Source organism: Empidonax traillii, unplaced genomic scaffold, assembly GCF_003031625.1.
Source record: "Empidonax traillii isolate 1590-97213 ecotype Southwest subspecies unplaced genomic scaffold, ASM303162v1 scaffold14:size4059594, whole genome shotgun sequence".
NCBI classification, from domain to species: domain Eukaryota; kingdom Metazoa; phylum Chordata; class Aves; order Passeriformes; family Tyrannidae; genus Empidonax; species Empidonax traillii.
This window is the reverse complement of record NW_020955207.1, coordinates 323,873-351,443: the sequence shown is the minus strand read 5'-3', so window position 1 is coordinate 351,443 and position 27,571 is coordinate 323,873. Positions and strand designations below refer to the sequence as shown.

Below are 27,571 nucleotides of genomic sequence, written 5' to 3'. Positions count from 1 at the left end.
TGGTCATGAAAAGTACTGTTGTCAAGAAAAACATAATCAGTAGGTATATGAGTGACTGGAAGTTTGTGGGAGGTGTTAGGTGTACTCCCAAAAATCACCTGAGTTCTGGATGTTTCTTCTTCATTCACAAAACTCCAAACCCAAGCACTAAACAAAACAGAAGCACCCCTTAAAAATCCCAAACCAAACCATAAAGATAATACCCCACACCGTCAAAACAACAACTCAAACCAAAAAAAAGCAGACTCTTCTCTTCAAACAGTAAAATGAAAGTAGCTGTAATAATTTCTTCAGAGGAGAGAGGGAAGAGAATCTAGATGAAAAACACAAACCCTTGATAATAGTGGCGGAAGATATCAGTGGAATATCCAGAGCCAGTAGAATTAAATACTCAGATTAGGACAATAACCAAGTGTTCAGATATCGTGGATGGAGAAATTCAAACTTGAGCAATATATTTGTCCAGTAAAAGTCATGGCACAGAAATGACTGCTGTTTTTAATGTAGGAACAGAAGACTGAGGAGACTTTCTGATTTTGATTCTGTTCCCTTTCTTTTGCTGACTAATGTATTGTTTAGTTACTACTGTAAAGTTATTAAGTACTGATAAAATTATTTCAGATCTCATTTTCAAGAAATAGTGTGATGTAGTTATTTCTTCTATGAGTAGAAAAGGAAAATTAATTTCGAGCATCTTAACTAGAGTGTGCGAGCAGGAGGATGAGCTGGGTGGGTACTGTGGGCTGTGTTGAGTAAGTTTCCACCTAAATTATGTGACTGATACTTGCAACTCTTAGAAAACTGGATCAGATCAGAAATAAGAGCTGATGTGGAGGGCTGAGCTGTCAGCAGGTAAAGGTTACCATTAGCATGTAAAACTGCTCTTTCTAGGTAGTGTAACACGTGCTTATATTGACTTCAAAGCAATTGTCCCGCGGGAGATGACACCTCCATGTCAGCTATACTTCTCAGTATCATCACTCCTTGTTTTGAAGCAGTGTTACCAAAAGCACAGGGGGGAAGAATCTCACAAAAGGTGTGTTTAGGCCCCAGATGGAGGACTGGGAATTAGTATAGAAGGATGTCTTGTCCAACACTAACCGGAGTGTTCATTCGGATATCTTCCCTAATGTTGTAGCATTAATTTCTTTGATGTAAATATAGACTTATCTCTGGAAAAGCAAGCAAAAAGAATTAGCGAGTCCTTTGATTTCTTTTTCTGACTCTGAGGATGTGAAGAACGATCAGCTATCATGCACTTTCAGTTAAATATTATCTGAGGATGCTTATCTTAAAATAGTAACTTTTACTCAAGTAAGGCAGAGTTTCTTGAAAATGCACTGTGTGAATAGAAGGATTTAAAACTTCTAAATTCCTTTTTAATTAACAGCAAAATCCCACTGATTTTAAAATTGTCCTATTTTCCTATTCCAATTCTTTGCCACTCCTCATGCCCTATTTTTCACTATTATTTTTCAGAAAAGGCAGACATTCAGAAGTTAGTGGCATATTTTTAGAAGATTAATCAAAGTCATTCATGCAGTTTTTAAGATGGGAAGCTTACTTTCTTTTTAACCTGTTGGAAGATACTATTTTCTTCCATTTCAGTCCAATGCATTTGTTGTTAGTCTTGTAAAATACTCAGAAATTCATTTGAGACTTAAAAATATTTTGACCTATTTAAAATCAGCTTTTATTTTTGAATGAGATATATATTAAATCTGTTTCAGGGGATATCTTTTAAAAAATCTCCATTAGGTGTTTAATCTTTTGTATTTTCTATTTTTTCTTCCTCTCCTGTAGTTCTCATGCCTTTGATAGATCGTATGGGAGATGCCAAAGACCAAGTTCGAGAGCAAGCACAGAATCTTATACTGAAATTGATGGATGAAGCAGCACCACCCATGGTATGATTACTTAATGTAGATTCAGACATAGGCCTCCAGCGAGCTTATGACTTATGCATGAACTTTGAATGTGTCGCAATGTTATGGCGACTGTTCATGGTGTGAATGGTGTAACTGCTAAAGATACACTTAGTGGATTGACACTAATGCATTGTTCAGCTAAAGATAGAAATCTTGGCATTGTGAGATTGTGCATTTTTTATATATCATACCTAATTCTGAGTAGATGTTTTCATGTCACGTGACATTGTTAGTTAGGACTTTGTTAATTAAAGCATGTTCGAAGCATCTCTTGGGTTTGTGTTTGCCTAATGGGAATAAGTAAGTTTATTTGGCTCCAAGTTTATTTTAAAATTAGCTTTGCACTTGAACCTACTCCTGCAGCTGAGGTGCAGATTTTCTAATTTAGAGATGCTCTGTGAACCTTGGACAAACTGAGGTGGGGAGAAGTTGCCCTCTGACTTGTCATCTTTGGTTGTAAGGAGGTTTGCTTAACTCAACCTTCAGTTCTCAGCATTATATGGCTTCCAAGTGTTTAATCTTGTATTTCTATTCACTGAGTTTTAAAAATATAGGATTGTTCAACAAGATTATATTCTTGAGCAGTTATGTTGTTTGGAGATGCCAGTCATGAGTAGGAACTTATGATTGGAGTTTTTAATTTCTGAAGAAAATCTGTTTCTCAGTTGTAAGTGCAAAGGTTATTAGGGAAAAAAAAAAGAGGTTCTTTTGTGTGCTACTTCTTGGCTTTTTTTATTCATAGATAAAAGTTTGCATGTTTGTGCACAGGGAGTAAGATGTTGCAGACTTGATCTGGAGTGAGAAAATTATTCCCAGTTGCTTTGTTTGCTGATAGAACATGTAGCATGTTAGGCAACTATCAAACATGTTAATCTGCCTTCCAACAGGAGGAGTTTTCTCTCGTGATTTGGTTACAGTTTTGACTGCAATTTAGGCATCAAGGTCTTACAGTGTCATCCACAAAGACATGCTTTTCTCTTTTTATAAGCTCCGGTTTTGGTCGTATTTTCTGACAGAGAGATATTTCAGTATTTTTTGTGCCTAAGTGCCAGTACTTAAGAAATTATGTGTACCTGTGGCCAAGGTGCTCCCAAGTACCTGGAATACAGACCAGAACCTCTACAGCAATAGCATTTGGGCATGTGCACAGCAGAACATCTTGGAGATACCTTCAATTTGAACAGCTGCTGATCAAGAATGTGATGGTAGTTGCTTTGCACTAAGCCCTTATCGTGAAAGAGTTTTAGATTACTGCTCCATCTTTCCATTTGTGCAGAGTTGTTAGGCTGTACACAGAGGTGATGGAAGGAGGTTTCTATCCCCTTTGAAGATTACTCTCAGTGTCAGAAAGCATACAAGGTTCATGGGGTCCGTGGAACAGCGTGTGTATGGAGGAGAACATATGGCTGGCTCTCCTGGTAACTCCCCCAGCGTGGGAGAAGCCTGGCTTTCAGGATGGCTTATGGATCATTAAAAGTTTGGATGAAAAGTATCAATCATCATCACAGCAGGGACAAAACCAGCAAAGTCTTTCCTGTGCCTCCAACACTGAAATACAGAGCTTTAGGCTCTCTTTGCTGCAGAGGAACATCTCCTTAGAAGAGCTGGGTGGAATAATTTTTTGAGGAGAATTCCTTTAAGTTACTTTCTAGTCAGTTTGTCTTGTCCTTTCTAGAGTGTTGTTGAATAACATTTAATTTGTCCTGTTGTTAAATCCCTTTTCTTATTATAGATGTGTTTGTTGGTTTGGTGTAGCTGGTTATGAGCAGGAAGGCATAAAAATATAGGTGGTATAAATGTACATGAATGGGACAAAGAGAGGTCAACATGGACTGTTTGAATTTCTCTGATTAGAAGCATTTAGTTCTTAAAGAAGGGTTAATTTAGTGAAAGCGTAGATTTCTCTTTGGTCTGATTTGTTAGTTTCACTACTCTATCGTTCCCTCTCTACCTGTATTTTTGTACATCTAGCAAGGAGATTTCCTTTCTCCCATGTTTGTCCGTGACAACGAGTTAATTGGAAGGATGTTTTCTTCCATAAAATCCTGTTCTTCGTTGTTAAGCTGTGCAGTTTTGGCAAGCCGTATCCTGCTTGTGTAAGGTTTGTTTTCTCTAAACCCAGTGAAGTATAAAACAAACAAACAAAACGCCACAGATGGGACAAAATTATCAGGCAGGGCTCTAATTGGAAGATTTTATGTCTGCTGTGAAGTGTGCTACCTCATTAATAAAGAGGATGCACGTTCCCTGCTCTTAGTCTCTCTCTTTTTGTTGATCAGTAGCTGTTTCTGAGGGTTATTTGTTTGTTTGTATGTTTTTTTCAGGAAGGCTAATGCAGTCGCAGTAATTAGTATCTCGTACATTTTAGCAGCTTTGTATGGCGTCATTATAGGTTGCAGTTGCACCACTCCGGGGTGCAGTTGGGAAGAGGGGAGGTGCCTGGGCTGCCAAGTGTGCAGCCCTTGCCAGTGTGCAGCCGCCCATCGCTAGGCAACGCTCCCCGGATGCTGGCGGGGCTGTAATGGCAGCGCTGCAGCTGGGGCGAGTGTCAGCCCCAGTCTGTGCATCTGCTCCGACACGCCGCCGGGAACCCCCGCTCTCGTAAGCTCCGTGTTTACACACTCCCTAAACACCGCGAGGCGCAGCTAGAGATGGGAAGGTAAAACGATGAGGGGAAAGAGTCGAGGCAGGCAGTGAAAAATTACGAGTGCGCAAGAAGGTAAACGGAGGGTTTAGTGAGCCGGGGGATCGTACTACAGGAAGCAGCACCAGCACGGGAAAGGAGAACCGAAAGCAGAGCAAAAATGGAAGCAAAGCAGTTAGAACAAATGGGCAAGAAGTAATCCAAAAATGAAAGAATGAATTTAAAGGAAAAGTAAGGGAGAAGTGGGACAGTAGGAATATAGGTAGGGGCAAGCTAAAATGGATGAGAGGAAATTTTGGCAGGGAAACAGAACATGAAGCAGAAAGGATATAGCAACTTCTGCTTGAGTCAGTAGTTTGTACTGTAAATGTTTGTTTTGTGTGCATTAACTGTAATAATTCTGTATGTTTTAGGAGATGTTTCTTAAACTATAAAAATATTCAGATGACTGAAAGATGTGTTATAGGAATTGGTTTTGGCATAGAGTTCATCTGTGTTGTATTCTACATTGTGCATTTCATAAGTTAATTTTATCACTTTTCCAGTCTTCTGTTATTGTTTTGCAACTGTTATGAATGTAATTATAAAATGTGGATAGAGTTACATTGTGTTTTGCTCCTGGTAATTAAAGACAATTATTTCTGCTTTTATAGTACATTTGGGAACGCCTTGCTGTTGGTTTTAAACACAAGAATTACCGATCCCGAGAAGGAGTGTGTTTGTGTCTTGTTGCTACCTTAAACATGTAAGCTTTTTGTTTCTATGGAGATGTAATGGTTCTATCCTTCTTCTGAATGTCATTTTCCTCTGAAACTAATACTTTAGGAAGTCTGATTCAGTGACATTAATACATGGAGAAAATCAAGCAACTAGTGAGCTTTCTGAAAGAAAGACTACAGTTAAGGAGTTTTTATCTTATTTAAAATTAGACAAATGACTAGTAAGAGACAGATAGAGCTTCATTGGTGTCAGTTTGCATTGTATGACTGCCTAGCTAAAATTGACATCTGCATAAATTATTTTGGTTTTCTGTAAAAAATACACTTTTTTTTTCTTTTAGTTATGGTGCGCAACCATTAATCCTCAGCAAATTAGTGCCACATCTGTGTATAGCGTTTGGTGACTCCAATAGTCAGGTAAGGATTTCATTACTTACTGGTCCTTAAACAACTATACTTGGACAGAGCAATGAAAGCAAATTAAATGTAAGCATTTAAAGACGGGCTGATGAAGTAGTGCTTGTATAGAGTACATCATTAGTTTCTACCATGAGAAAAAATAACCCCCTTTTTTTTCTTAAGCAGTCCATCCACTGGAAGATGAAAGTAGAGTTGCAAAGGCAGCAGTATTGCAATATACTGGTCCCTTTAGTTTTATCTCCAGAGATTGAAACTAATAATTACTGAAAGTAGTTGTTTATTATAGAGCATGTTGAAAGAAAATAATTTAAAAAAAACCGGTAATGACACAAAGAATTGCCTCCAAAAGCAGCCTGATATGAAACCTGCAATAGTTTGCCAGATTTGCTAAAGACAACATTATTGAGTGTAATTATTTTCTAAGTGGAACCCAAATGGCATTTGAGAACATGCGAGGACTGTGGTTAAAATCAGCTAAGTAAGCAAAAACACCTGCAGTGAAAATCAAGATGTAGTGCATAATGGTGACATCTGAACTTCAGAAAGGCTTAAAATGGAAATGGATAAAATATCTCGATTTATCTGCAGTTGTGTTTGAGAGAAAAGACCAAGGATACAGTAGGGGAGAAGATAACATTGGTAGGAGATGGTCTTATAAACATGATCGATCTTTATGCTAAATTTCTGAATGCGGCAAAGCGTTTGTCTCCTGGATAGCAGAACACTGTTCTGTCATAGAGAAATTTTGTGAAGAATTTGTCCTGTTTGCTGATGATTAGTTAAGATGCAGTTCGTATCGTCTGAGAGCAGTCGTGTGTTTAGTTTGAACTGCTGCAAAGAACAATACTAAAGTCATTCCAGTCATTCTTTACGGAGAATAATGGCATTTACTAAAATGCATTTTTGGCAGTTGTTACTGTGATGGCTGTGGTTTGAATTTTTTGAAGAGGCACTCAGTCTCCTGCATTTAACTGTTCTTTCCCCTTCCACAGTCTTGCCTTACTCCCTTTATTGTACTGATGTCATGCCACCTGATCCAGAGTAAAGTAAATTAGGAAAACACTGATTTGGCCCACTCTTGTGGGCAGTCAGGTCCCTAGTTTTCCACTAGGACCCTTCTGTGTGTAGGAACAACAAGATGAAGTGTCAAGACTAAGTGCAGGAACTAACTTTTGGCAGTATTGCCTGCTGTGATAGAGTCCTAAATAAAGCACGTTTTTTCCACAAATATTATCCTTATATCCATCCCAGAAATTCCCTCTAAAGCTGTTACTTTTAGCATTTTTTTACTATCTAGGGATGCTCTAGCTTAGAACAAATACCATCTTGAAATAATGGTTGTATTTCCTTTCTTTTTCATCCTCACTGTTTCAACTGTTTTGTGTAATGAATTGGCATGCAGGTCGGTAGAAAGTGGAAGATTAGTGGGTTGTCAGCAAATGTTATTTTGGCTTCTGTAACTCTGAAATTAACAATTTAAACTGCATTCACAGGTGAGAGATGCTGCCATACTAGCTATTGTAGAGGTTTATAGACATGTGGGAGAAAAAGTACGAGTAGATCTTGCGAAGAGAGGAATTCCTCCTGGAAGGTGAGTTAACTGTTTTGATTTTGTAATCCTGAACTCTTACGTGTTTTTGTTCTTAACCAGAATTTTAAACTCACTAAAGACTTTGTTTTTAAATTATTGTAATTTTTCTTTTGTTTTCTCGTTAGTTTTACTTCCAACTAGTATTCCTGACTGTGTTGTGTGTAGATTAGTTTATCTGAAATAAAAGTAGCCATTGTTTTGTCGCCCTTTGTGGGAAAGACTGTTTATTCAACAAAATCTTTCAAATTCCTTATCAAAACAATTTACTCTTTTAAATATGTGTTAACCCCTTATCAATCAACAGATCACTTTACCCTGAATTGTCATCTCACTTCTTGATTTTGATAAAGCTGAATATATTGACTGCTTGGTGTCAGAGAGAATGTCAGGAGGGATACTGTGCCTCATCAGGACTTTCTTAAAAACTAAGAGCCCTGTTTTTTAATGATTATTTGTAGGATATCAAAATACAGTTTGAATAATATATCAAAATTTGTGTTCAGCTGTGGGGCCCCGACATGAGAAGAACCTGTTAGTCCAAAAGCGAGACACTAAATTGCTTAGGGTGCTGGAATACCTCTCTGATGGTGATAGGCTGAGAGCTGGGGTTTTTCAGCCTGGAGAAGAGAAGGCTCTGGAGAGACCTTAGAGCACCTTGCAGTACCTAAAGGGGCCTATGAGAAAGCTGGAGGGGGACTTCTTACAAGGACATGTAGTGCTAGGACAAGGGGGAATAGCTTTAAACTGACAAGAGGGTAAGTTTAAATTAGATATTAGAAGTAATTTTTAATGTGATGGTGGTGAAACACTGGAACAGGATGCCCAGAGGAGTTGTGGATGCCCCATCCCTGGCAGTGTTCATGACCAGGTTGGATGTGGCTTTGAGCAGCCGGGTCTAGTGGAAGGTGCTCCTGCCCATCCTGGAGCAGTTGGAACTAGATGATCCAAAACCATTCTGTGACTCTGTGAAAATGTCGTAGGAGAAAGATGATGAATTTCTTGTTTCACATTCCAGGCCGAGTTCAGCATGTTTAAACAAAAGTTTACTCTTTGGGAATGAGAAGTTGTACACACTTTTAGACTATTAATATATTGTATAGTTACCACAGAAGTTTAAGCTATATTATTACTACTATTCCAAAAGCCGTGTTTCCTAGCAGATGACTGAAACATTCCAGAGATCTTTCCTGCATTAAGATACGGCTTTGGACGTCTTTTGGAACAGAGAATAAAAGATTGCAGATAACACAACCTTTTTACAGTCAGTGTTGGGTCTGACAGTAAGTTTAGATTCAGCACTCGTTGTTCACAATTCCATGTGATACAAACTGAGTACATCTTGGGATCCAAATAGGATTAAACACCATAGGTGCTTTGTATCCTCAGGGCAATCAACAGCTTCTAATTTAGTTGCAGTAGGTGCCAAGTTGTTGTTTCTACTGTCTGAATCGGTTGAATACAAAATTCCCCCTGATCTGAAAGCAAGCATGACTGTATCATTTGCATTTACATAAAGAAGCTAGACTCAACTTGGTGCATGTTAAATGGGTTATTGCCACTGAATCTCAGTAGTTTTGCACCTGACAGTCAAGGCTACTGTAAAACAGTATGTGAGCTGAGTCTTGGTGCTGTGTCTTGTGTGGTAATTTTCAGTCTGTGATAAAGGGGGGAGTTAGGATTTATTTTAGTTGAGGCTGCTAAGTCTGTCCCATCCTTCGCTGACAGAAAGCAGAGCTCCTGTAGTCTCTTCTTACTCCTTCACTCAAATAAGAAGGCGTTTGACAAAGCTCAGGAAAGACAGATTAGCTCTCTGGTAGCTCAGACGGTTGTTCCTTCAGAGGCAGACCTGATTTAAAACATTTCTTCCCCAGTGCCTGTCAGAAGCTTTCCCTTTGCTTAGATGCATTAAAATTTTCATGTGGTCGTGCAGCAGCTATCATCTGTGGGAAAAAAATCTTTGATGTTGAGTATTCAGTATTTTGAGGGGAATCTCTGTTCATATTTGTGTGTCTGTGTAGGTTTTAAGGGTTTTAAGTATTACAGATAATCTGTAGTTCAGACACGGCTGCTTTCAGCTGTTGAGTTCAGCCTTAAAAAACTGCACTGCAGCTCCTTCACTGCATGTCAGTGCACTAAAAATTCTGTGTAAACATAAATATTAGCAGAAAAACTTATTACTTCAGTATTTGGTGCACACATGAATTAATACAACATAGGCTTGTATAGTTTACATAAGAAATCACACATTAGAGAGCTGTATGTTGCTGCTTGAATGCAGTTGCTCCTAAAGCACAGAAAATAAGAGCTCCTGTCTGCTGAAAGGAAGGCAGGAAAGTTAATCAAGCATTGTTTTGAGAAATTGTTCAGCTTCCTTAAAGATGCAAATGGTATATACATGTTGTGTCTATATAAAGCCAAATATAGTTAGCAATTTAATAATAGTAGGCTTAAAAGGTTTTGTAATCTGCACCCAGTAGGGTTTGCCTTCATGGAAGATACTGGATTTTCTAGAGGGGGTTATTGGACCTGTTGGAATCTAGGTAATGAATAAAATATGGGATCTTACCTTTGTAGTTCGACTCTACATGGTGCAATTTATTTTTTTTCAGTATTTCTGTTCTTTACCAAGATTAATTTGAGTTTGTTTATAAATAAAATCAATTAACTCCTCTTTGTATTTATTATTTTTCAACTTACAAATCTGAGAATAGTATTGTGCTTTTTGCTTGAAGCATGTTCTTTTTTTAGAAATCAGTATCAAGTCAGTGCTTGAAAATTTGGTGTTTTTTTTCCCTATTGTTCAAGTTGCTGCCAAAGAGGTTTGACAGTCTTTGGTATTGGGCCTGGAAGTATTAGTGTTAATATATTTGTGAATACTGAAAGTTGATGTTTTATTTCTCGTTCAGTGAGCCGAGAAAAGTGAACAGGTTTTGTTCTATATGGGCCAAATTGAATTTGTTATAGTATGGAATCTGTGTGGCTGATCTTCCTTGAATGGAAATATCCAGAATGGCTCTGGATAGCAGTTACTTAGTCTGAGCCTTAAAAGCTTTTATTTTTCAGGAATTCATCTGACAGATTTCCCCACTGTTATTTGAGAAATAAAACCAGTTATTTGTTTAGTTCTTATGTCTAGGGCCACAACTTCATATCCTAAAATGTTAAAGCATATTGCAGTATGCGTTGCTGAATACCACATTTTATATGGTATGCACATTCTGCTTATCTGTCTAGTTCATGTCGTAGATGAGGTCCATCTGGGTGTCCAGATGTGGACACATGTCTGCAAGATCCTTTCTTTTTTTCTTGGAAAAGGGAACTATGGAGAAATAAGTGCAAGGTTTCATATGGGCCATTTCCTGCTTTAGACTGAATTTGGACATGAACAACAAACTAGTTGCCATCCTTTCTTCTTTATCCTTGTGCTGGTTGAGACGGGAGCAGTGCTCTTTTGCCTCTTCATCACAAGGTCCAAAGTTTTAGGTATCCCCCTCTGGCCTGTTACATGAACAGTTGAACTTCATCAAGCATGATATGAATAACAGCTTTTCAGTCTGGAAGTGTAGTGCACATTCCTTGGGAACACCCAAACACGTGAGCGTATCAGCTCAAGCTGTGTGTTCCTCCATGGAACATCACCACTGTAACATGGTAATAGTTTGATAGAGACCTGTCACCTGCCTGCCCGAGGAGAGGGTTTGGCAGGTTGCCAGGAACCCCCATTTGAAGTGCTGCAACCTCATACATTCATTCATGCAGTCAGACAGCCCATGCAGAAGTGGCCTGCTGTCTTGAACATGTGTTTTTTGTCAGTGGAGAGTTTTCCTACCATATGTGAAGTTGCAGAAGATGTCTGTGTCTTTTTGGAGAAAGGATATGTCCACTGGTGACATAGTATTTCTGTTGACTGATGACTTCAGTGATTGATTACAATTCCATATCCATACTTGGGCTTGCAGAGAGGAGATAAAGGGAGTAATAATGCTGCTCTTCTCAAAGAACATTCCTCATTGCTGGTGAAACTGGTCTTCATCCAGCCATGTAAACATTCTTGGATTCCTCTTGGCCCGGCTCTCTTTTGCCAGGAGCTGAACTCCTGTAAACATTCTTGAATTGATTGTGGTTGCAATAATTTTAGAGACTTTAGCACATAGTGCCTTGCTGCCTGTGACTCTGTGAAGAAATATGAGAAAAAGGTAGCAAGAAGAGCAGGGTGGGAGGAGAGGGAGGAAGAAACTTGTTGTGAGAGGCTTTGCAAAGTAGTAGTTACAGCTCCTGTAAGCTGTACTAAAGAGAGGGTTGGATCTACAGTAGTGCTTTACCTTTTTGACAGCTGTGTTATAATGGATTTTTTTGGTTGTTGTAATTATGACAAATGCTGTAGAGTGTGCTGCTGGTCGTAAAGACATGCTTTGAAAGTTTTTAGGAGTGGCAGTGCTGTGTGTTGGTCTGCAGCCTGCACCACTGGCGACACAGTTTTTTATTGTTCGTAGTTAGTAGTTTATCAAATATTTTGCCCAGAGTGAGAGGCAACATGTGTATTATTATAACATATTTATAAGGAAGCATTTTGTTTTTTACCTTCTGTTTAAAACACTCAGGAAAGCGTTTTTGAAAACTAGGTTCAGAAGAGCAGGAAATATTTTTTTCTTTTGAATTCTGTAAAGCATGTGTGCCAAATGGATAACATCAGCTTTACAGGATACAAAAACTAAAGTGAAATTTCAAAGGAAATCTGTTAATCTCCCTAGTCATGTTCAGTTTTTCTCAGGATAACAGTTTTAGCCCTTCAGATGTAGTGTTAAGTTTTCCTCATTAACTAGGTGCGCTGTTAATTCAGTGTTTGCAGTGGAATCCAGCAGGGTTGAGGGGAATTCACAATCCCTGGTAAACGCTGAAAGTACTTCCTATGGTGCATATGAAGCAAACACATTAACTTCTTGTTATGAAATGCATCTTGTTATGGCCTGATGCATTATTATGCGTATTGATTCTTGTGTGAATTTTTCACTTGGTACGGTTGAAAGCACATGGCATGTTAATGGGATTCCACATGTCATTAGTAAATGCTAGTACCCATAAAGCATTTAATTTCGGAAGTTTAACTTTTCCGAGTCTTAAGTACAAAAAAAAAAAAAAAACATTTCCGTATGAATTGCCTTTGGTTTACAAACCAGAGATCTTTTCTTTAAAGGACTTGAGGTTTAATATTAAAGCAGTGACATATGTGAATTGCTGCTGTTTCAGACATTTTGCTGTGGCAGCACTGGATGTAAATGCAATGGTGGTGCAAAAGGGAAAGGATAATAGGTTCTGGACAGAAGGCTGCCAAGTATGTTAGGGAAAGATTAGGCAAACTACTACTGAGCAACATATAGTTTTGAGATAAGTTGAGATGGTAGAAAAAGTGCTGGTTTGTGTTATGGGTTATTGACTTAAATGATTAAGGGGCGGGGGGTTGGTTGTGGTTTTTTTAGATGCTTGCAGTTGGGTAGGTGTTTTTGTGGAATTTGTGTAGTTCTTGTTGTGGGCCTGCTAAGTCAAGGACAAATTTGCTCTGTAGCATATTGCTTTGAGGTATTTGGAAAGTAAAAATAACATATTGTGAGAGTCCTAAATTGGGGGAGGGTGCAGGGAAAGGCTCAAACTTTTTTACCCCTGTCTGTCTGCATTTCATTATTTTATTGCATTCTTCATTATTAGATAAATGAGGTCACTCTTACTCATGTGAGGTCTGCACGGATCATTGAGTAAAAGTGGTGTGTGCATCAGGAAGTGTTGAAGTTGAAGTCTGTGCGTGTCCTTGACTTTTCTCCTCTATGCCTTGTAAGGATTTTCATACCCAGGCATTGTTCTTACACATTTTTCTAGGTCTGCCTTAAAATAGTTCAGATTGTGAGTTGTAAAGACAGCCTTTCAGTGCAAATTTTTAGCAAACTTTGAATTGGGTACTGTAGTCTCTAGTTCTGTTGGTGTAACTAAGCTGTGCCTGTTTGGAGATTTGCCGACTGTCAAGTGATTTGTAGTTCATAGCTTTGTTCATTTAAAATCAGAATTTGGTCCTGATAAACTTGGAGCTAAAAATTAATGTGTGTTACATATTCTGAATAGTCTAAATGCAAAAAAAGGTCTTTGGAGAAATGTAAGAAAATGTTCTCAAGTGTTTGCAGCTGAACAATGTGTTATGTCAGTACAAATGTATTGCTAGTGTGTGGGTCACGTTTTTTCTGTGAGATACTGCCGCTGCTTTTATTGAGTTTTCTGCAGAAGTGATGAGAAATGGCTGTTGAACTGTCAGCCACCTTTCTTTTTTTTTGCCCTATGGAACTAGATTGCAAATGGAGAGTTTTGGAGGTTTTTGTTTTGGTGTGTGTTTTTTGTGAGTTTTTTTTTGGTTTGTTGTTGTTTTTGCTATTTACACGTAGCAAAGCATTTGCAGAGGGTTTTCTACTGTGAGAGTTAAAATCAGTGGTGTGCGTGTTGGACATAACTAAAATGTTTAGCGTATCTTAAGTTTAGAAAAATGTTGTTTCTTTTTTCCTATAGAAGTGCTAACTACCACAAAAGTATTTTCATAACCAAACTGAGGAAATTTTGAGGAATAAAAGTTTTGAGGAAAATTAGTAATTGTCTCAGAAAAAATTAAATAGTAATCCATATTTTTTTCAACATGAACATTCCATAGTTCAAATTGTTACCTTTTTGCTGTTGTGTTTGAACAAATATCACAGCTATCTAAACCAAATATATACTATGACTGAACCTGAACTTTAGAATGTTGTTTTTAATCGTGCTAATAACAATGCTCAGTTTTGTTCTTTGCTAAGTTGACTTAGTTTTCTGTGCATTTGTGTGAAGATGCTCAACTAAAGATGAATCCTTTAAGAATTGTTTCTTGATACTCTTAATCCCTAGTGTATTCTGTATTACTGCTTTATATATTTCTGTTTTTACCAGTAGCCAGTGAGATTTCAAATATATAAAAATACTTTGTTCTTTTTGTTCCTTATAGGTTGCAAACAATCTTTATGAAATTTGATGAAGTAAGAAACTCTGGAAATATGATTTTAAGCAGTGTCAGTGGTGAGTATGAAAGATCATATATTTGTAACCATCTTTAGATTAATACAAGACAAATATTTGGATATGAGGATTATCAACGTGAGATGGGTGAATAGAAACATGCGTAAATGCTGAGAAAATGAGACATTTGGTGAAACAAGCTTGTACTGCTCTACTGGAAGTATTTGCTGGACTGCAGTCAGAATACAATTGAAAAGGTGTTGAAACTGCATGGAAACAAGCAGTGAATATTTAACAAGTTGCAGATGTGCTCAGTAGAGGATAGAAGAATGCTGCAAAGTGTTCATGCATGGGAGAAAAGATCAGATGAAACTTCATCCTGTCTTACAGTATGTTTCTAAAACAAAATGGTACTTTACTGATGATGCATCATGATTACAATACATGGAGTTTTAAATTATAGAAATAGGTGACTGCAACATTCAAAGACACTTAAATGTTGAAATTGAGATTTTATTGAGTTTGACCTCTTTATTTTTGGTGTATGTTAAGAAAAAAGAACCTGTTGTGCAGAGAATCCTTGTTGCTTCCTGCTGGTTTTTTGATACAGTGTTTTATAGTATGAAAAAGCAAAACCATCATTCTTTCTTAAAACTGTAAATTAAGAAAACTCTTACATAACAGCACAAGAAGGGAGGTGTAGTGGCAGTGGCTTTAATATAATTGGTTCTGAAAGCTTTGTTATCTTCTGTAAGGAATCAGTAGATCACAAAATCACAGAGTATGCTGAGTTGGAAGGGACCCACAAGGATCATTGAGTTCAGCCCTTAGCCCTTCCCAGGAGCATCCCTGAGAGTCACACCGTGTGCTGGAGAGTATTGTCCAAATGCCTCATGAACTCTGGCATGCTTGGTGCTGTGATCACTTCCAAGGGGACCTTGTTCCAGTGCCAAACCCCCCTCTGGGTCAAGGAACCTTTTTCTAATATCTAACCTAACCCCCCCCGACACAATTTCAGGCCATTCCACAGGGTCCTATTGACAGGGTCCTGTCATAGATCTTGTTTTATAGGGGAGGGTTTTCTGATGTTAATTTTCCATTCACAGTAACTATGCTGAGGAGGCTCTGCTAGATTTGAAAAGTGTGACGATAAAAGAGTAGAAATACTTTGCAGGATGCGTACGATTCCTTAATGTACTCAAATATACATTTTTCATTTTAAATTTTCTCACCGTTTTCTTGTTAGGATGGAAGCAGAAGGGACTGTAGGTTCAAAGAAATATGTTTTTCTAACCTTTCCTTTGAGGTAGTGAGAATTTCTCTGCTGCATTTTGCTTTGAAATAAAACATTGCTATTCTTGAACACTTAAATAATTCAAAAATTGCTTTGTAAGAATTAGTATTTTTAAGAAAGAAAGTATTTTTAATTTGGGGGAAAAGGGTTTTACATAAATGTTCTGTTAGATTGTAAATTTACTCACTGTGAAAGGGCAAACCATTATCTTTTACATTTAAAGTTAATACAGCTGTAGATTTGAAAGGTTCAGATTTTCATTTTACATGTGTATTTTTTCTGTTGGTAGTTCTCGGCAGAACAGAGAAAGTTACATGAGGGAATATGAGTGCATTGAAATAATTTAAATACATGAAAATATATTAACAACATTGCTGGACTAGTTAACGTAGCACTTCCGTCCTTTTTGTCTCTGTTTCAGAGAGCTAATAACCCTTAGTTTTAAGCCGATTTTATCTCTCGTAAAACACAGATATTAATGCTGATCTGTGGCAGTATAAACCATATGTTTTGTCTTATAGGTGGCAATTTCTATGCAAAGTTACTGTGATTCTGTTTTGATACCACAGACAGAATCCCTCTTCATACGTTGTTCTCGCTATTTTTGCTTGAACCTAGTTCATCTGTTGCTTCCATCTAGGCAATTTTTCAATGTTATTGAAAAGGTATTCTTCCATTGTTAGGGCTTTATCTTGGCTTTGTGCTTTGTTATTCTCTGAATTTGTATTTACTGCTTGCAGTGTGGTTTGAAAGTTACTGTTGAATTCCTGTAGCCTTGTTAGCAAGTTTTCTTTCAGGAGCTTTATCAGACATCTCTGGGAAAACGCCAGATTTTAATGTCTAACACATCTGTTACAGTGTTAAGGATTTTTTTTTTTTTTTTTTTTTTTTTTTTTTTTTTTTTTGTTTTTTTTTTTTTTTTTTTTTTAGTGCTTTGAATATTTTGTAGTAGGGTTTGGGAAGGTAGGGAGGGAATAGGGTTATGTTTCCAAAGTATGTGTTGGAGGCTGTGTGGAGAGGGCAAAAAAATTATTATTGAATTGGCTTTAATATAATTAAACCCTGTAGTGAGCCTTCTTACCAGCAAAAGGAAAGGCTTTTTGCCTGATGGAGTTAACTCTCCCAAGTTAGTTGACTATACTTACGGGGGTTCTCTTCAGCATGTGATGATGGATAGGGAATGGCTTCCTAGTACAGCTGTGGGAAATGTCATCTTCTTCGTAGTCCTGAGTGGCACTGCTGTGGTAGGAAATGTTTGGTGTGTTGACCTACTTTCTGAGAATCCAGAGATGTGACTTAGGATTTTCTTATCAAATAATACTAATGTCAGTTCTGCAGTCTTTTTATTCAGCAGGTACTTAGGATGGAGGAAAAGATTAAAAAAAGAATAAAAACTCAAAGCTCGCAGCCTTAAACAATCTGAATACAAAAATGTTTTCTGTAGTATTTTAATAATCAAAACAAATACATATTTAAAGATATGTTTGTACCTGATTTAATGCTTGAGAGTTCCAGAAACATTGTGTTATTTGTTACGCTTTGGTATGTGGGAGAAATACTGGGAGGAGAGGAAAAGCTATCCTACCTGCACTCTTATGCATGCTGGTAGATTTAATATCATCTTATCCCCGTGAGTGTGCTAGAGGGGAATCCAGCGTGAACAGTCCCTTTAGTCTTGTGTTACCCTCTTCCTTTATTGAATCTGATCCCTGAAGGAACTGTAAAGAGGAGGAGGGGAAAAAGTTAACATAAGAGAATGACTTCCTCTTGGAGGGTAGATGAGGTGGAAAGCACATTTAAACAAGTATGGGTGGAATAATTGGGGCAGGGTGTAGTAAGGAGCTTTTAAAGCCAACAGATGAAAAGGCACCATGGCTAACACGGGAACTGAGAAGGAGTCAGCCTTAAATACAGCCTTAAATAATATCCCACTGCTAGCTTGCCTCTCCAACTGACTTTTGTTTTATTTTTTTTAATAATTATCTTCTGCCCATCTTCCTTTACCCTCAGATGCAGATAGCAAAACTAGTGATCATTTCTTTAATGTAAATTATGTGAATGAATGAGCTGCTATGTAAATCTTGGGATTTGTTTGCATTCATAATGATGTTGCGTATTAAGGGAACCATATCGGGATGTTTGCCTGTTAAGCAATATCTTAGGCGTGCTGCTAGTTCTGTCCTTTCACTCCATCAGAAATACACATAGACCTCCAAACTGGGGAAGGTTCTTTAAAGCACCTCCCTGTTTTTCAGCAAATGAATGTTCATTTCTATGGAAACAGAACTGGCAGCCAATCTCAGTGTTGCAAAAGCACTTGTTTCCGCTGCCTGAGATTTGTAAATACTGAGAGAATTTAAGCAGATTCCTCTAGCAGGTAGTAGTCTAGTTTTTGAGACAGGGAATTAAAAGAAAGTAAGGAAATGAATAATATTGAGCTCTCTGCCATCTTCAGTAGATAGAATGATTTGAGCTGAATATAAACTGTACATCCCCATTTAACCTGGGCATTTTTTCCATTTTAATGTTTAATGGCTCATAGGATTGGCTTTACAAACATAAAATGTGACAGGTACAATCCGATACAGATTACGTATCACAGCGTAGGGGAGCTGTGTCAGGGGTGGTAAAGATGCAGTTGAGATAAATGTTCTCCTAAAACAAAAAGGGGGCAAATAAAAATCCATAGCACAAGTGTGTATCTGTTTTTCCACATTACGCTAGTGTTTTTTATTTCCCTTTGCTGTTTTCTATTTGGAAATATAGTTACTATGGAGACAATGACGACATACTCTAATGGAGCTCACCAGTGTGGCACAACATGAATATATATCGTTTGGGAATACTGTGATAGCTGCCATGATTATTTTATAGGGTTTTGAGCTGCATGTATTTCTTTTGCTCACTCAATGCAAGTGGTCAGAATGTAGCCACAGTTTTCAATTTCAGCTGCTATTTTTCCTGGTTTATAATTTTAAATAGGAAAATTTACTGACTGATGAGGCGCTAAAGCCCATTTGGAAGTAAAGGGCCTCATCAGGCTGATGCTTCCACTGTTTAAAGAATTTGCATGACTTTTTGGTATTATTACTATGGGGAACAGTGCCCGGCCCCTGCAAATGGATGGTTCTCACGCACTGTGTAACTCCATATGCTACAGCCTCTCTGAATTTTAAACTTTTCCATGGCCAAGACAAAGTAAATTGGTACTACTTGCCATTCTTTTTTTTTTTTTTGTAATCACTTTATTGAATGGCGCTCTTTCTACCTTCACTGTGTCCCTTAAGAACGTTGATTCGGGAACAAACCGTGATCAGAAGCCCAGGTTTTGGGTAGGGTTTCATTATAATTCCCATAGTGCTGCAAAAAAATTCCCCATCGTGTGATGCCCACACGCCTTTTGGAAGCTGTTTCTCTTCAAAGTTTCCGATGGGGTGTCCAAAGGAGGGAAAAAAAAAAAAAAAAAAAGCCTTCCGAAAACTCACAAAAACCCAGACAGCGCCTTTCCTCAACGAAACTCCTCTCTGCTTCCTGCGTCTCTATTGTTTTATTTTGCGTTACGTTATGTTTTGGGTCGATCTCTGCTCTGACCGTCCTGACCCAGGGCTGCTGCTTCTCCTGCTTCATCTGCCGGTGCGCGGCGTGGGGAGGGTTAAAGCCTCACCCTGTCGGGGGTGGGATGTCCCCCCGTGGCGGGGGTTGCGGCGGGGCCGGTGCCATCCCCGGGCCGGGCGGGGGATCCCGGCGGGCCCCTCTGCCGGCGGGGGCGGGCCGGGGGCGGTGTCAGCCCCGGTGGGCAGGGCCGGCCGCGGAGGGTTCCCGCGGAAGGCGGGACTGCTATTTTGAAGCGGAGCGGCGGCTGCGGCTGCAGGGATCCAGCGGGCCGGGATCCATCGGGCAGGGATCCATCCAGCAGGGATCCATCCGGGCAGGCAGCCGGGACCCGCCGCGCCCGCCCTCCCGCGGCACCGCCGGGCATGATGGCTGTGGGGGACGGTGAGTGCTGGGCGCCGCTGCCCTTTCGGCGGCGCGGCGGGGTTCTCTGCAGCCCTCTGGAGGCGCGGGGGGTGGCCGGGGAGGTTGGAATGGCAGGTTGGCATCCCACCCCCCGGCGGGGTTGTCTTCCGCCCGAGCCGGGCGCTCGGGGATGGATGGTGCGCGCAGCAGCCCGAGGGTACCGCGGGCACCCAGCGTGGCGGCCCCAACCTCTTCTGAAATTTTAACCGTGCATGGGTTCCTGGGATGGCCCCTGATCTCAATTATTTACCACGCTGGCGGGTTCCACTGTGCATTTTTATGTTGACGTTGTGTTTACCCTTCTTGCCTCTCGGTGTTACTTGTGTTTTAGCTCCCTCTGCGAGATAGGGCTGAATTTACTACACACCGCTTAGTACACAAGCTTGTGTTAGTCTGCCCTGTTTTGTGAAGACATTCATACTATTTCAGCGTAGCCGTAAAAGAAGAGTCTTGCTGCTAGGGCTGGGGATGTATATTTAATAAAGACAAGGAATCTTACTACGTTTCCTCCACCGCACAGTGTATTGTTACACAAACGAATGGAAAGTAGGTCAGTAAAGCAATTCAGACTATATTGTTGTGTTTTCGTTAAAAACTAGACATATGTTTTACCTTTGTCACACCTCCCGGGTTTGCGTGACAGCCAGCTTCTTTGAGCTTATTACCTTGATGACTTTGTATACATGCGTTGTTATTTTCAGAGAAACTTAGGCGTTCATTGGACTTGCAGCAAGTTTAGGGATGTAGTAGGATAGCTGGATTACTTTTACAAATGAGTTTATATATATATATATATATATACACATACATACATATATAGTTTTAAATAATGAGGATGGTCTTACAAAGATCACGGATTAAGGTTAAATCTTTTATCTGAATTGGCTAAAAGAGCAGTTGTAAGAGTCCTAAGAGAGACCCTTTCTTAAAGGCGTCCTGAAGTGTTTGTTTTTCACTTAGTTCTTTCATGTGTTGGAGGCTGAAAGAGATAATGAGCATGACTACAGCAGTGAAATTACAGCTGGGCTGTACAAGTCTGAATAAAATTCGGGCAGTTCTCTGATGTTTGTATTTTTGTCATTTGCAAGGTGCAAGAGAAGTCATGGTCTTTGTAGAACTGAATATATAGTAAACTCCCTCTTGTTGAGATTTTTTTTCTTTTTTTTTTCCTGGAAATGTTTTTCTCTGTCTTTTTTATTTGCTTCCTGTGAAGCAACACAGTTCTCCATGGTGTCATCATGGATTGTGGTAATTTGTACATTAAGGGTGCAAGTTGTAGCATGTTAAAAAATAACTGCATTCCCTAGGCAAAACCATAGGATTTTTGTGGTTCTGTAATGGTCGAGGTTTATAAAGTGAGGGTGGCTGTGGAGCTCTCTTCTGTATAATTTAATTCGTCATTAACAAAGGCACTAAGAACAAAGTACTGTTCAGGCAGTCAGCTGACATTCTGTGTAGGAGCTTTGAGCAATAATGCCAGATACAATTAACAGTGTGTAGGATGATTATGTAGCTGTTGGTCTCTCTTAAAACTACTGCTTACCACATTTACAAGGAATTCAGTCTTCTGATGTTGTGTTACGAAACTGCCAGGGAAAACAAAACCTTCGTTACTATTAGGAAAACTTTTTGATCGTTTTTTCTAATTTAATTAAGTTTTGCTGCCATTCTGTGCATCCTCCTAATACATGCAACATAATGTTTTAAGGTTAGTGATTCTGCAGCCTTTGAGAAATGTCATTTCTTGACAAAATATCACTTTGTTGTGGCCAGTATGTATGTTTAACTTTATTTGTAAGACTAGGCTGAAGGCATTGTGCAGATACTTCAGAGAACAGATTTTTTTACTTGTCTTATTTCGTTTGCTCATTTACTCAGCCTATATGTGTTAAAAAATTGCAGAGTATGTTTGGACAAGTGATACAGAGGTGGTAATTTCAACATTTTATCTTGAATGCAAGATACTGACTCATTGGAACCTTCTGGATTTTTTTCAGTTTTCTTGAGCACAAGCAGAAATGTAAATAAAACATGGTGCTTAACAGTTGAATCTTAATCTGATTTCTCAAGTGAAGATTAAAGGGAAGAGACAGATTTTCTGTTTGCCCCCATCTTAACTGTCTCAAGCTCTCCAAGCTTTTGTTGGAAGAATGTAGAGGAAAAAAAAAATAATACTGTGCTTGTGGCCCAGCAAACAAATGGACCGTAACTTCTACTGTACTGAATGCGTGCCAGTGGGAAAGCATGCACTGCCTCAGTCTTAAAGGCATTTCACATACTTGTATGACTGTGTGTCTGTGTTTGACCTGCAAGTTGTGTTCTGAGGCTGCTGAGAAAAACCAGCCAGGAACTACTCCTCGCTCTGGTTTCCTTGTTCCTTGGAGAGGATAATGCATTTCTGCCATGATCCGCTGGTAACCAGATTAGGCTGTTTAGGAGGTGGCTGACAGAATTGCAGGGCGGCACACTGCATTGTGCCTTCTCTTCAGGGCTGGTAATTCAGCAGCTTCCAACAGCGTTTCCTCACCTTGTTGTCAAGCTGTGATGTTAGTCTGTTATTTCATAGGCAAGGGACTGCCTTGATCCCAACTGAGCAAGGTTATTAGGATAAGGACAAAATCATCTGCCTAAAACTGCGAACGGCCTCGTAGGGAAGATTAGACATAGGTTTTCTTAAGAGGTACTAAACATATTGCAGTACCAGACATAAGGTATTTGAGGGCTATCTAAAAGCATATAATCAGCTTTGTAAGAGGGCATATTTGGTGCACACATTTGTTGCACTAGTAAATACTAAGTATGCTATTTTCTATTATGTAATAAGCACATCTTTATTTATTAGTGTATTTTTATGTAAATGGCATACAGTGTAATGACGTTTCATGACGTTAAGCACTTGTCAGATTTCATATGATAAAACATATGTGACTGGTTTATGAATAGAAATTATCCTTCTATCTTAGTACATATGCATATCAAATTATGGGTTTTGTCTTCTTTCTAAGTGCTTCATTAATGTATGTATGGTCCTAGAGCACGAGAACAATTACCTTTCATTCCCTGATGTTCTTCTGAGGGAAGGCTGTCTTCCTAAGTCTTTAATCTGATTAGTAGTTTCTGTGAAGTGTGGGTGCTGTACAGCTTTAGTATTTTACTTTTGACTGAAAAAGAGATTGGACATATATTAAATGTACAGAGGTTACAGAGATGTTTGAGACATTAGTTTGATTTAAAGTGTATATATGTAATTGTAGTACATACGGATTTCTGAGGTGTATTCTGATTTTTCCTTTCCTTTTGGTAGGAGGCTTTTTAATCCAGCAGAGTCCTGTGAGTGATGATAATAAAGCAATTACTACACTGGCCTAGAAATTGGTCAGGCTATAACTGTGGTGCTTTGTGCCATTCAGAGCTGTCTCCTGGGGGTGGGGATATAGATGGCAGCAGAAGTTTTTCTGGGGGATAGAAATGCATCACTTGTTCCTCTTTCCTGTTCTTGTTTGGGCCTGTGTTTTCTCAGTGCCTGCACTGGCTCCTTTTCCTGTGATTGCTCCCCACCGCTCCTCTTCCGTTATTAGCAGTTGTTGGGCACACTGGTTCAGGAAACGTCTTTGCTCTCTGTGCCTGGGAGAGGGAGGACAGATACCGTGAGCTGGAATTCGATTGCTGTTCTGAACCAAACCAGTGCAAAGCTTCTTTTCACAGTAAGGTCATATGCTACTCCCAGTGATTAACATAGATTCTGACTAGTGTTTTGTCTATAAAGTGCACGCACCGTTGCTAATAGCAGTGAAAGAACAGTGGGACAGCGGAACAACTGAGTGGGAGAGGGAGGGAATGTGTAAACAAGCCAAAGGCTATATGAAAAGACACAGTTCCTACTCAGAGGATGGATGAATACAGCAAGGTTCAAGACTGATGTGAATAAAAAAGTAATTCAAGGAAGAAGTATGCAACTCAGAGGTGGTTTTTTTTTGTTTGTTTGTTTGTTTTTTTAGTTACATAAAAACAAAACTGCAGACATATGACAAAGCAGAGTTATTTCTCAAAACAGATTCTGCAGTGATAAGTGCACTTTATATATAAAGATATATTCTAGAGTAATAACTACAAGTAAGCTTTGTCTTTCTGTTTCTAAATTATATTTTTAAAGTCTTAAGGACTATTCTGCTGTTCAGTTCCGGGGAACTTGGTGGTGGTAGTGGTGATTGTTTTCACTAAACATGAAATATGAGTCCACTAAAAAAATTTCCAGGTATGTTTAATCTATCGTCCAAAAGTGTTGGTTGGTAGGAGTGCTGGCGTCTGTTTCCGTTAGTTTTTAAGAACAAGTTATGTAATTAAAAAATTCCTTTGGTGTTATCAGTTTGTATCTGCATGTCTTTGATTAATCCAGACTATTGCTAGTATTACATGGGTGTTGGTTGGGATTTTTTTATCATCTGAATTTTTTTAAGGGGTGTATTTTGAAAAAAGACATGAGAATTGCCAAAAGCCACAGGAGAAATTTAAAGCCTACTAAGGTTTTTCTTTGATAGATGTTACAAGAATCTTCCACTTGACTAATTGGATATTTGCCTTGCAGGGTTTATTTTCATCTTTGTTATCTATGAAATACGAGTATTATTTCATTATTGTTACATGTTATTTTTAATAAAGTCTTCCTGTAATAAATACTGATGAGCAAGTAAACTATAGTTGGATCATTTCAGGTGTCTGAAATGCCTTCAGAGGTAAAGGTTCTTTAATAGTATTGACCTGAATAAGAAATTCCTCTCTGTGTATTGTATTTATAAAAGTATCCTTAGTTATTAAAGAATTGTGGTTTAGGATTTGTGTGTTCTTTCCTTGCCCAATTCCTTTATCAAAATATGCTTTTGCAGCTGCCTGACTGTATCCCAGGCACTTCAGATTTTCCAGATGGGATGTGAGTTTCTTAGCCTCTGGGATGCTGGTGGATGAGGGGCTGGACATGAGCTGACAATGTGTAATGGCAGCCCAGAAAACCAGTTGTGTCCTGAGCTGGATCAAGAGCAATGTGACCAGCAGGTTGAGGGAGGCGATTCTGAGTCTCTACTCCGCTCTGGTGAGACCCTGCCTGGAGTATTGTGTCTAACTCTGGGGTTACCAGCATAGGAAGGACCTGGACCTGTTGGAGCAAGTCCAGAGGAGGCCATAACGATGATCAGGGGTCTGGGGCACTTCTCCCGTGAAAACAGGCTGATAGAGTCGGGATTGTTCAGTCTAGAGAAGAGGAGGCTCCGGGGAGACCTTATAGCATCTTCCAGTTCTTAAAGAGGGCCTACACGAGAGCTGGAGAGGGACTTTTTACAAGGACCTGTAGTGATAGGACAAGGAAAATGGCTTTAAACTGAAAAGGAGTACGTTTAGAGTAGATCTGAGGATGAAATTCTTTACTGTGAGGGTGGTGAGGCGCTGGAACGCGTTGCCCAGAGGAGCTGTGGAAATGGTACCCTGGAGGTGTTCATGGCCAGGTTGGATGGGACTCTGAGCAACCTGGTCTAGGCAAAGGTGGCCCTGCCTGTGGTAGGGTGGTTGGAACTTGATGATCTTTAAGGTCCCTTCCAACCCAAACCATTCTGTGATTCTGTGGTAAAAGTCCAGTTTGCGGTGCGGAGAGTTTGTCTTGTTAAAACCACCAGTTTTATCCCCTGTAAGTGAAGTGGCAGCATTGAGAGTAAACTTGCCATACTTTCTTAATCTCCACTTCTGAATACATGAGGTAGAGATCAGGTTGGTTAGTGAGCTGAGAGTCCATTAACAACTGCTTTTATTCCGTGATGTGGTGTACACATTTTCATGTGCAGATATTAATATTAACTTTTAATTCCTGAACTACATGGACCTAAAGTTCAGAAAAATAAATCTCTCAAAATTTAATTTCTGTGTATTCATATTAGTCTTTCTTATTCTAGAACCTCTGTTTTATTTGTCGGTTTGCCTTGCCGTTTTCTATATTTTCAGCATGCAAATTGAGTTGAATATAAGTTGGCCACACAAAAACATAATGCAAACATTGCTACTAAAGTGATCTCTCTGATGACAGAATTAAATTTGTCACTGTCAGCCTCTAGTAGTAAATCACAAGTCAAGCTCACTGTTTGTAAATCTTCCTGTTAATACTGTATGATATACATCACATGGCACTTGGTGGTGACATACACCTGTGATATATGTGAGAGATGAAGGAACATGGTACTTTTATCTGCCTCTCTCACCCTTGCTGTGATATAAGTGATAGTTTGAAAATTCGGATCATTAAACCCAAGTGTTTCTGTGTGACTGTTTTAAGTACTGGAAATGTCATGAATGGATATCTGTTTGACTGAGTTAGGTGCAAATACTAACATGGTGGTCCTTTTTTCTCACTTTTCTCCACTTAAATACATCAGTAATGTAGTCATATCGCAATTTATGGGTAGTGGTTTCTAAATGTAATTTGTTTTCGTGATAAATACATTGGTTTTAAAATAGGTCATTAGATTCGCTGGAGAAAGTGCTGGTGGTGTTGAGAGTAGATACTGGATGTACTAGCAAAGGGAATTTGTGAAGAAACGGATGAAACAACTTCTGGAGCTGAGATGAAGACGCTAATGAAACCAGACCTACTGAGCAAAGACTGGCTGTTGGCTCACAGAATATTTTAAATGCGAATAGTGGAGTTTATACTTCAAGAAGATATTTGAAGTGGTAACTTTTTTAGAAGGCAGCATAAGCAACAGAGTGAAGTGTTAGGCCACAAATGAGGTCTAAATTCAGATGGACTGCAACAGTTCAATAAACCATCACTTTTGATAGGAATTATGAGTCTTCTGTGTGTGAAGTGGCTCACAAATTAACCAGGCATGAAGTAAAAATTCTCTTCAAGCCTTTTTTTTTTTTTTTTCTTTTGTTATCACTGTTTTAAGTGAACTGCCTACTTTCATTTTAATGAGTGTCTCGATAGGGAGACTCTCTAGGGGAGTACTCATTCATTTACCAGAAATCCCGACTGCTTCAGAAGTTACTGCCCTTCTCAGCTTTAATTCTGACATTTTATTATGCAAAAGATCTGTGTTGTTTGACATATTTTACTTTGTGCTAAAACAGAGAAGAATCCCATCAGTTTCTACATTACACTGATAAATCAGCCTATGATTTGTTTAAATTGTCAGAAATCTTCAGTTTTAATTTCTTCTGTGAGGCACATCTGTGTCCTTACTCTAGTTTTTCCTTTCCCCTGCCCCAAAGATACATGACTTGTTAACATTTCAGCACTGGACATAGTGCAGTGAGGCCCAAATAGCATGGCCTAAAGCAATAATATAGTACAGATGTTGAAGAACAGTAAGTGTTTTATTTTAAATCTTGCTATTTAGTCTTGAATCCTATTTTAGGTGTTGCCTTGTCATGAATTCTGGAGAACCTGCTTATCTTTCCCCTTTTTACTGATAAAATTGTTCTTTGGTTGCTAATAGGTTATATACTATTAGGTGTTGATTCACAAGGCTATTGAACATGCCTGAGAAAAGGTGTGAGTTAAGTGCAATTGGTGGTTTTTAAAATACAGCAATATTGACTGCATCTTCAGTTTTCAGTAGGTTGCTGTGAGTAGCATTTGGGACATGTATAACAAAGGAGAGTCCGATTGCAAGAGTTTAAAACCGACTAAATGATTTGTTTATTAATTTAAACAAATTTAACTGAACTACAAAAATAATTTTACAGATGCTGTAAAAGTATAAAAATATGGCAAGATTTGCCGGAATGGTTTTAAACTTCAGTAGGTAAAAATTCAAAAATTACTTAGGTTTACAGGAGATATTTTAGAGCTAGAAATGGAAATGAAGCTTTACTTGGGAGCAAAATTAGCTCAGTTGCTTACTTTGGCTTATTGCAGCTTTATTTGAAACCAGTAGTTAAAATCTTGTCTTT

At 38.8% G+C, this 27,571-nt stretch overlaps 1 protein-coding gene across 31 annotated transcripts in view; it reads left to right on the top strand.

Annotated features, from left to right (window-relative positions):
- Nucleotides 1-27,571, top strand: part of CLASP2 (cytoplasmic linker associated protein 2) — a 144,821-nt gene that overhangs the window by 20,366 nt on the left and 96,884 nt on the right. For 29 of the 31 annotated variants that reach the window (XM_027891374.1, XM_027891212.1, XM_027891233.1 and 26 more), the window contains exons 3-7: nucleotides 1,804-1,907; nucleotides 5,226-5,317; nucleotides 5,633-5,708; nucleotides 7,205-7,302; nucleotides 14,315-14,385. In XM_027891374.1, coding sequence (XP_027747175.1) covers nucleotides 1,804-1,907; nucleotides 5,226-5,317; nucleotides 5,633-5,708; nucleotides 7,205-7,302; nucleotides 14,315-14,385 — 441 coding nt within the window. Of the gene's footprint in view, nucleotides 1-1,803; nucleotides 1,908-4,425; nucleotides 4,530-5,225; nucleotides 5,318-5,632; nucleotides 5,709-7,204; nucleotides 7,303-14,314; nucleotides 14,386-19,511; nucleotides 19,616-27,571 lie in introns of those variants that run through there. The other 2 variants (XM_027891479.1, XM_027891422.1) reach the window with 2 other exon arrangements.